The sequence below is a fragment of the Jaculus jaculus genome, chromosome 1, assembly GCF_020740685.1.
Source record: "Jaculus jaculus isolate mJacJac1 chromosome 1, mJacJac1.mat.Y.cur, whole genome shotgun sequence".
Lineage (NCBI taxonomy): Eukaryota > Metazoa > Chordata > Mammalia > Rodentia > Dipodidae > Jaculus > Jaculus jaculus.
Window position 1 is genome coordinate 48212793 of NC_059102.1, and position 8177 is coordinate 48220969.

Consider the following 8177-nt stretch of genomic DNA (forward strand, 5'->3'; position numbering starts at 1 on the left):
TGCCTCCCAAGTGCTGGGATTAAAGGTGTGTTCCACCATGCCTGACTTAAGTCTTTGTAATTCTTAATAAAGGTACTCATTCAATGACCTTTTTGCAAGCTACAATAGTTTTTTTTTTTTTCAAAAGTTCTTTATATAGCTTGGTGTGGTGATGCACAAAATCCCAGCACTTAAGAGGCAGAGTTAGGCGGATCACTATGAGTTCGAGGCCAGCTGGGGCCACACAGTGAATTCGAGAATCAGCCTGCATTAGAGTGAGAACCTGCCTCAAAAAAAAAAAAATGCTTTATACATCTTTGATCTCTAATAACACTACCTGAAGCTAGCTAGAAGAGGTAATTTAGTCAGTGAAATGCACTAGTCTTTCTGGGTGTACTGTGCTGCTATTGATGATTTTAAGGACTGACTTCAGTTTTACCTACTAATATTTGAGTAATGCTAGGTTATAACCAGCTTTCTCTTTTAAGATTTATTTTAAAACCTTCCTAATTAGCTCTGTTACCTACATACCAGCAATAATAATCTTAAGGAATATTATTGGTAGGATTAATATCTTATTTTGTCTTTATATGTTTAGGTCATAGTGATGGGAGCTACTAATCGTCCTCAGGACCTTGACTCGGCAATCATGAGAAGGATGCCTACAAGATTTCATATCAACCAGCCTGTAGGTAGTCCTAATGATACTATGAAGAGCTAATTATTTGCCTTTTAGCATGTCTTTATCTGTAAGGTTTTTGGTTTTTGTTATTTATTTATTTAACAGAGAAAGAAGAAGAGGGAGAGAGAATGGGCATGTCAGAGCCTCTAGCCACTGCAGATGAACTCCAGGCGCATGTGCCCCCTTATGCATTTGGCTTACGTGGGTCCTGGGGAATCACAACTGGGTCCTCTGGCTTTGCAGGCAGACACCTTAACCACTAAGCCGTCTCCTCAGCCTGGGTTTTTGGTTTTTCAAAGCAGTGTCTAACTCTAGGCCAGGCTGACCTGAAATTCACTATGTAATCTCAGGCTGGCCTTAAACTCACAGAGATCCTCCTGTCTCAGCCTCCCCTGTACAAGTGTTGGAATTAAAGGTGTGTGCCAACATGCCTGGCCTTTATCTGTGATTTTTAAAGAGTGTTTCTTGGGCTTATGTGTGACATTCAGAGAAAGAATAGAACATGAGTCCTCCTCCCCCGACATTGCTTCTTTTTTATTGTCCTTCTGCTTTTTATCTTAGTTTTATCCTAAGATCAGTATATTTGCTTCTTTTTCAAGAATATTAATGCCTTAAATTTGCCTACTAGCTACTTTAGTGACTTGTTTCAGGAAGTTAAAGGAGAAACTGAAAGTCATTTCATTCTGAAGGTGGAGTCAGAATCAGTGGAATTTACAGAAAGCACATGTGCCTTGAAGGTTATAGAAATCTGGCAGGCAGATGAGACAAAGCCATCCTTGCAGAATGAGCAAAGGGAGGAAGTGCAGGAGCAGCTTAGTGGTTAGCAGTGGGGGCCCTGTTAGATAGAGCACCAGGGAGACAGCCGCAGAAGAGCCTGCAAATGTGGACCACTTCCACGTTAGAGGGATGTGGCATGTCTTGCACAAAAATTTCAAAATTTTCTGTATTTTTCAAGCCATATATTCAACATTTTAAAGAAAATAGCTTACCTCAGTTATTCTGAATATTAATACTAGTGCTCTTAATCCAAAATTCAACTGTAATCCTACAAACAGCTAAGGATTTGACATGCAGTGGTATAGAATGTGGGAAACAACATGAAAAGTAGCATTTAGTAAAACTATATATTTAGTTGGGTATGGTGACACACGTCTTTAATCATGGCCAGCCTGGGTTAGAGTAAGACTCTGCCTTTAGAAAAGGGGGCTGAAGAGGTGGTTTAGCCTTTCAGGAACTTGTCTGCAAAGCCCAAGGACTCTGGTTCCATTTCCTAGTACCCACATAAGCCAGATGCACAAAGTGGTGCATGTGTCTGGAGGTCTGGAGTTAGTTTGCAGTGACTAGAGGCCCTGATACTCCCATATTCTCACTCTTCTTCCCTCTTTCCCCTTTTCTCTCAAATGTACATTGTTAACAAAACAGGAATTTTGTAATTGTTAATTATATTTTTAGTGACTACACACAAATATTAGAAGGTAATTTTTTTCATAACTACAATGTCAAAAGTATTAATAACCTTACCTTTAAACTTCTTGGGCTGTTAAGGTATTTGCCTGCAAAGCCTAATGACCCTGATTCAATGCCCCAGTACCCATATAAAGCCAGATGCACAATGTGGAACATGCATCTGGAGTTTGTTTGCATCAGTTTTGTTAAGTAAATGAATAAAAAAAATGAAGACTTCAGAACGATATAGGAAAAGCCAGCATGGTAACCCATGCGTGAAATCCTAGCAGTTGAGAGAATCAGAAGACTTGCCACTAGTTTGGGGTCAGCCTAGTCTATATGAGTTCCAGGCCAGCCAGTGAAATCATGTTTGAAGAAAAAGAACCATAGAAGCTAGAATGATGGCTCAGTTGGTGAAGTGCTTCATATGCAAATATTAGGACCTGAGCTTGGATCCCCAGTCCCCTGGTAAAAGCCACATGCGGTGGCATGCACCTGTAACCCTGACCCTGAAGAGACAGAAGTATCCGTGGGGCTGGCCAGCCAGCTAGCTCAGTTGAATCAGTAAGTTCCAGGTTCAGTGAGAGACCCTGTCTCAAGAAATGAGTGGAGAACACTTGAGAAAGACACTCTATACTGACATGCATACATACATGCAGCACATGTGCACCATGCCCACACACATAGGAACACATACACATGCATGCACCTCCCCCCCCATGTACTATTGAATAGAGTTATCTTGGGTATTGATTCACTCAGTAAACATTAGGACATATTATTTCACTGCGCTAGGTACTGGGAGTTCATAATATAAATATAATTAAGTAGGAAAATTAGTCTCACATCGAGATCTTGCTTTGAATCCTATAAAAATTTCAATTATTTTATATCAATTATCCGGTTGTTTACAAAGGAAGGAACAGCAAAAAAATACTTGTTCTTTTTTTTTTTTTCTTCATTTTTTAAAAATCTTATTCCTGCAGTTGCTGAAAATACAGATGCATGTGCTGCTTTGTGCACCTGACTTTACATGGGTACTGGGGAGTCAAAACAGGAACAGGTCGTTAGGTTTTGCAGGCAAGTGCCTTAACCACTGAGCCATCTCTCCAGCCCCTTATTTCGTCTTTTAATGCTAACTGGACATATCTTGGTTTTAGGCTCTAAAACAAAGAGAAGCAATCTTGAAACTCATCTTGAAAAATGAAAATGTGAGTAGAGAATTAAGAGTTTTCTTTGGCCTGTAATGTGATACTTTCATTCATATAGTCATTTTAGAGAGAAATGAAGAAGGAACCTGGGAGTGATATAGCTTTGAACTTGACCTAACTTACTATAAAACTCAGCTGCTGATGTATACATGTGATATATTTGAAATAGTTAAATAGAGTCTGGCATGGTGGTGCATGACTTTAATCCCAGCACTCAGGAGGCAGAGTTAGGAGGATTGTTGTGAGTTTGTGGCCAGCCTAGGACTGCAGAGTGAATTTGAGGTCAGTCTGGGCTAGAGTGAGACCCTACCTTGAAAAGATGATGTGCTTAAGTTTCTAAAGAACCATGTGTTATCTACACATTAAAATACTGTAATTTTTCTTTTTTTAGACCATCTCTGGTTATATGAGAAGGTATTTTTATAAAGGTTTTCATTTCGTATCTTGTTTTTACTTCATTATATTAGTTTTAACATTGGAATTTAGATTTAAGAAAAAATGATAAATGCCAGGTATGGTGGTATACATTTATAAAAAGGGGGCTGAGGCAGGAGGAGTGTGTGTTCAACACACCAACCTGAGTTACATAGTGTAGTCCTATCTCAAAAAAAAAAAAAGAAAAGAAAAGAAATGGTGATTAATAAAATCATCAGTAGCTTTTGTGTTTTTTGTTTTGTTTTGTTTTGTTTTGTTTTGAGATAGGATCGCACTCTGGCCAAGGCTGACCTGGGATTCACTATGTAGTCTCAAGGTGGCCTTGAACTCACAGCGATCCTCCTCCCACCTCTGCCTCCCAAGTGCTGGGATTAAAAGCTTGTGCCACTATGCCTGGCTTTTGTGGTTTTTTTTTTTTTTTTTTAATTTGAGCAAAAGAGAGAATGGATATGCCAGGGCCTCTTGGCACTGCAAGCAAGCTCCAGACACATGTACCACTTTGTGCATCTGGCTTTATGTGGGTACTAGAGAATCAAACCTGGGCCATAAGGCTTTGCAAGCAAGTACCTTCAACCACCAAGCCATTTCTCTAGCCTAGCTTTTGTGTTCAAGATTTGATTTTCAAGCCATGTGTGGTGGCACTTACCTGTAATCCCAACCTTCAGGAAAGTAGAAGCAAGGAAAGATCAAGAATTCACAGCTAGCTAGCCTCTGCTAAAGAAGTTTATAGTTAGTCAGGGTTACATGAGACCCTGTCTTAAATTGTTTGTCTCATTGTAGTATAGTCACATAGTTCAACCACTGAGATAGGTGTATTATGTGATCTCCACGGAAAAGTCTCCTTCCTCTATAGCATCTATATCCTTTCATATTAGCTTTGTGCCTACAACAGCAAATTAGAAAATACTGTTTTTCCTCTCTCTGTTTTACATCAAGCATGTTCATAAGCCATGCATACCTTTCCTTACATTGTTCACTTACCTTTGAAATTTTTCCATATTAACACGTTCCTTTATCAGCAATATTTCCTTACCCTGTTCTCTTCCCCCTCTGTATTTCATAGGGTTCCATTATATGTATGTACTGTAAGTTATGTCATTAGTGTCATATTGAAGGACATTCAGGTGGAAAGGGGTCTTTTACTATTACGAAAATACTGTCTTCAAGTAATCTTGTATGCATGTCATTCCACATTGTACAGGAATGATAATAGGCTGGGTTTTCCAGAAGAGGAATTGCCAGGTTACTTCTGTAGCTCCTGCCAAACTGTCCATCCCAGTTTCCTCTCGTGCTAGCAACATTGCAGTTCCTCTTTCTATATAGCCTTGCCAAAGAATGTTATGGGGCTTTGTGCCAATGGGATAGTAGAAAATGGTTATCTCATTAAATTTTCATTTGTATTCTTTTTTTTGAGGTAATATCTCACTCTAGCCCAGGCTGACCTAGAATTCACTATGTAGCTTCAGGCTGGCCTCAAACCCATAGCGATCCTCTTACTTGTATCTCCCAAGTGCTAGGAGTAAAGGTGTGTATCACCATGCCTGACTGCATTTGCATTCTTTGGAGGTGAAATGTATGTTACTGTATATATTTAAGAGTTTGAAGTTTTTGTGTTAAAGATGTGTTATTTACCTCATTTTCTGTTGCACTGTATTTTTCTTTTTTAAAAAAATACTTTGTGTGTGGTATGTATGCATATATGCATGCATGTATGTATATATGTATGTATGTATGTATGTGAGTGAGTGAGAGAATATGAGCAAGTGCTCCTCTTGCCACTGCTTGTTAAATACATCACAGAAAAGTATGCAGTCAGTGCCTTTCTGAGAAGTACCACATGAATTGACCAGTACATAATGTATCCAGTAAAGACATCTATACCTGTCTTAGTTATAATGTCAAATAATGAAATTAAATTCCAACGTTTTTCTGACTCAAAAATCTTCTAGAAGTGGAAAATATTCTTGAATGTTTCTCCTAGGCTTTTTATGTTTCACTGTCTTTAGCTCTAAGGTGAACATCTGGAAGTATATGTCTTTATAAGCATGTTTCACATTTGCTCAAGGTGGATAGACATGTAGACCTGCTAGAAGTTGCCCAGGAAACAGATGGGTTTTCAGGAAGTGACCTGAAAGAAATGTGTCGAGATGCTGCCCTCCTCTGTGTCAGGGAGTATGTTAACTCTGCATCAGAAGAAAGGTATGTTTCTTACACCTGACTTCTAGTATTGGTCATATCTTCTAGAACATTTAGATTACTGTTTTTTTTTTCCTTTATAATGCTTATAGGAAAAGATAAGTTGAAATTTGTAACTTCTCTCTACTCTTTTTAAAAAATATATATTTATTTATTTGAGAGAGAGAAAGAAACAGACGGTACTGTCAGGTTTGCATTGCTAGTAGAGATCACCCAAGCAAGAACAGCTTGTGGGAAAAAGAGGTTTATTTTGGCTTATAGGCTCAAGGGGAAGCTCCATGATGGCAGGGCAAACGATGGCATGAGCAGAGAGGGTGGACATCACCCCTGGCCAACATAAGGTGGATCATAGCAACAGGAGAGTGTGCCAAACACTAGCATGGGGAAACAGTTTTTTAACCATAGGACCATTTTAATTTTGGCATAGTGTTGTAAAATTATTTGATGATTTCAGTGGTTTTGTTTGCATTTTAGTCATGATGAAGATGAGATTCGGCCTGTGCAACAGCAGGACCTGTATCGGGCAATTGAAAAGATGAAGAAATCAAAGGATGCAGCATTTCAGAATGTTTTAACTCATGTTTGTTTAGATTAAGAGTAAAGTTCATTTGTACAGTTCAGTCATCTAGTTTGTTTTGTGCTCTTATCTGTGAGTGAAGGCTCTTAAAACTGAGGAGTTCTATGCTTGTGCTTTTGTACTCTGAATCCTAAGTTATAAAGGCACAGTTGTTATATAAATGGTATTGCCACTTGTCAGAAATCATGAGGAGGAACAGTTTAATCCAGCCTGAGTGTGGGCACTTGTGTGTGACCTCTTTAGCCATATGTTGTTGTAGCCTTATAGGATCTAAGCTGGTCTTAAAAGTAATACATGATCACTAGTGAGAAATGGGATGTGGTAGCTGCTGGTTCCTAGACATGTGAGTTTGTATGCTGGGTGTGTATGTATGTGTGTATGTTAAAATGTATATACCTGCACATTTTTTTATTGACATTCTGTAGATAGGTTTGAATACAGAAGATTTTTTTTTTAACCCCAACTACTGAATCTAAAAGAACCAAATAGTATAATAAGATTCAGGACTGTATGCAACAGGTATGGTGATTCAGCCATTTCTGGTTGTCATCTGTTTTACCCTTTAAGTTGAACATTTCTCTGTCTGCAATTGGTTGGGCCAGTCACATGTGCATATACACATGTGGCTCGGTTATAGTAGTTGTCAAGATAATCAGATAGCAGTACTTGTTCAATGATCAGCACGGAGTCGTTGGTAGCAAACTGATCGTCATTGGTTTCACTTCCTATATTGAATAGACAGTTATAAAAGTTTTCAACTTATTTGCATTAAGGTGGATTGAAAGCTTTTTGAAAGAATGGGCCTGAGAAACCTAAGTACCCTTTAATTCATGTACCTGACTTTTTTAAAATATAACAATTCAGTTGTAGCCATGGTTTTTAAATGTTATTTATGTTATGTGTTCTTTAATTATGTTCAAATTTAATTTGGTCACCAAAAATGAAATGATAGTTTACATAACTAGTTATTATTAGATATGCTAAAATATTTTGTAACTATAATTTAGAAAATTATCCTAGCATATTATAAATTGTATACAATTTATACATCAAACTTCTTTTCTGTTCAAAATTCCATTCACCAGAATTTTGTCACAGACACCTGAATACACAGCATGAGGAAAATGGCACAACACAATCACAGTGCCTTCTGAGTATCAGAAAGATTAAATTATGTTGAAAATACTTCTGTCTTTATTTCATTAAAAACTAGATCCTCATGAGTTACTGGATTAAGGTCTCTGATAAAGTGTCTCTTAAGAACTTACTGGGTATTTTTCGTCTGCTTGTACTATGGTGGGTAGAGATCACAAGAAAATACTTAGGATAGAGCCAGGCATGGTGGTACACGCCTTTAATCCCAGCGCTCGGAGGCCACCCTCAGACTACATAGTGAATTCCAGGTCAGCCTGGGCTAGAGTGAAACTCTACCTCAAAAAAAAGAAAAAAAAGAAGTAATTAGGATAACAAAAGGCAAGTTACGAAGATAGTGGGAGAAATGCATACAAGATACAAGATGCCAAAAATGCATCCCATTTTTAGTAAGTACATAATTTTATAATTCAAAATAAAGGAGCACATTCTTTTATCTGCTTAATGCCTGGGTTTTTTTCATTCACTTTATAATTTTTGGGCTTTTGTTGTTTGTAAA

The 8177-nt window shown here is 38.0% G+C and overlaps 1 protein-coding gene across 1 annotated transcript in view; it reads left to right on the top strand.

The window, feature by feature from the left end:
- Positions 1–7758, top strand: part of Atad1 (ATPase family AAA domain containing 1) — a 33515-nt gene extending 25757 nt beyond the window's left edge. The window contains exons 7-10 of the mRNA XM_004653197.3: positions 578–667; positions 3268–3318; positions 5819–5952; positions 6424–7758. Coding sequence (XP_004653254.2) covers positions 578–667; positions 3268–3318; positions 5819–5952; positions 6424–6544 — 396 coding nt within the window. The 3' untranslated portion in view covers positions 6545–7758. The remainder of the gene's footprint in view (positions 1–577; positions 668–3267; positions 3319–5818; positions 5953–6423) is intronic.
- Positions 7759–8177: the final 419 nt, after the last annotated feature.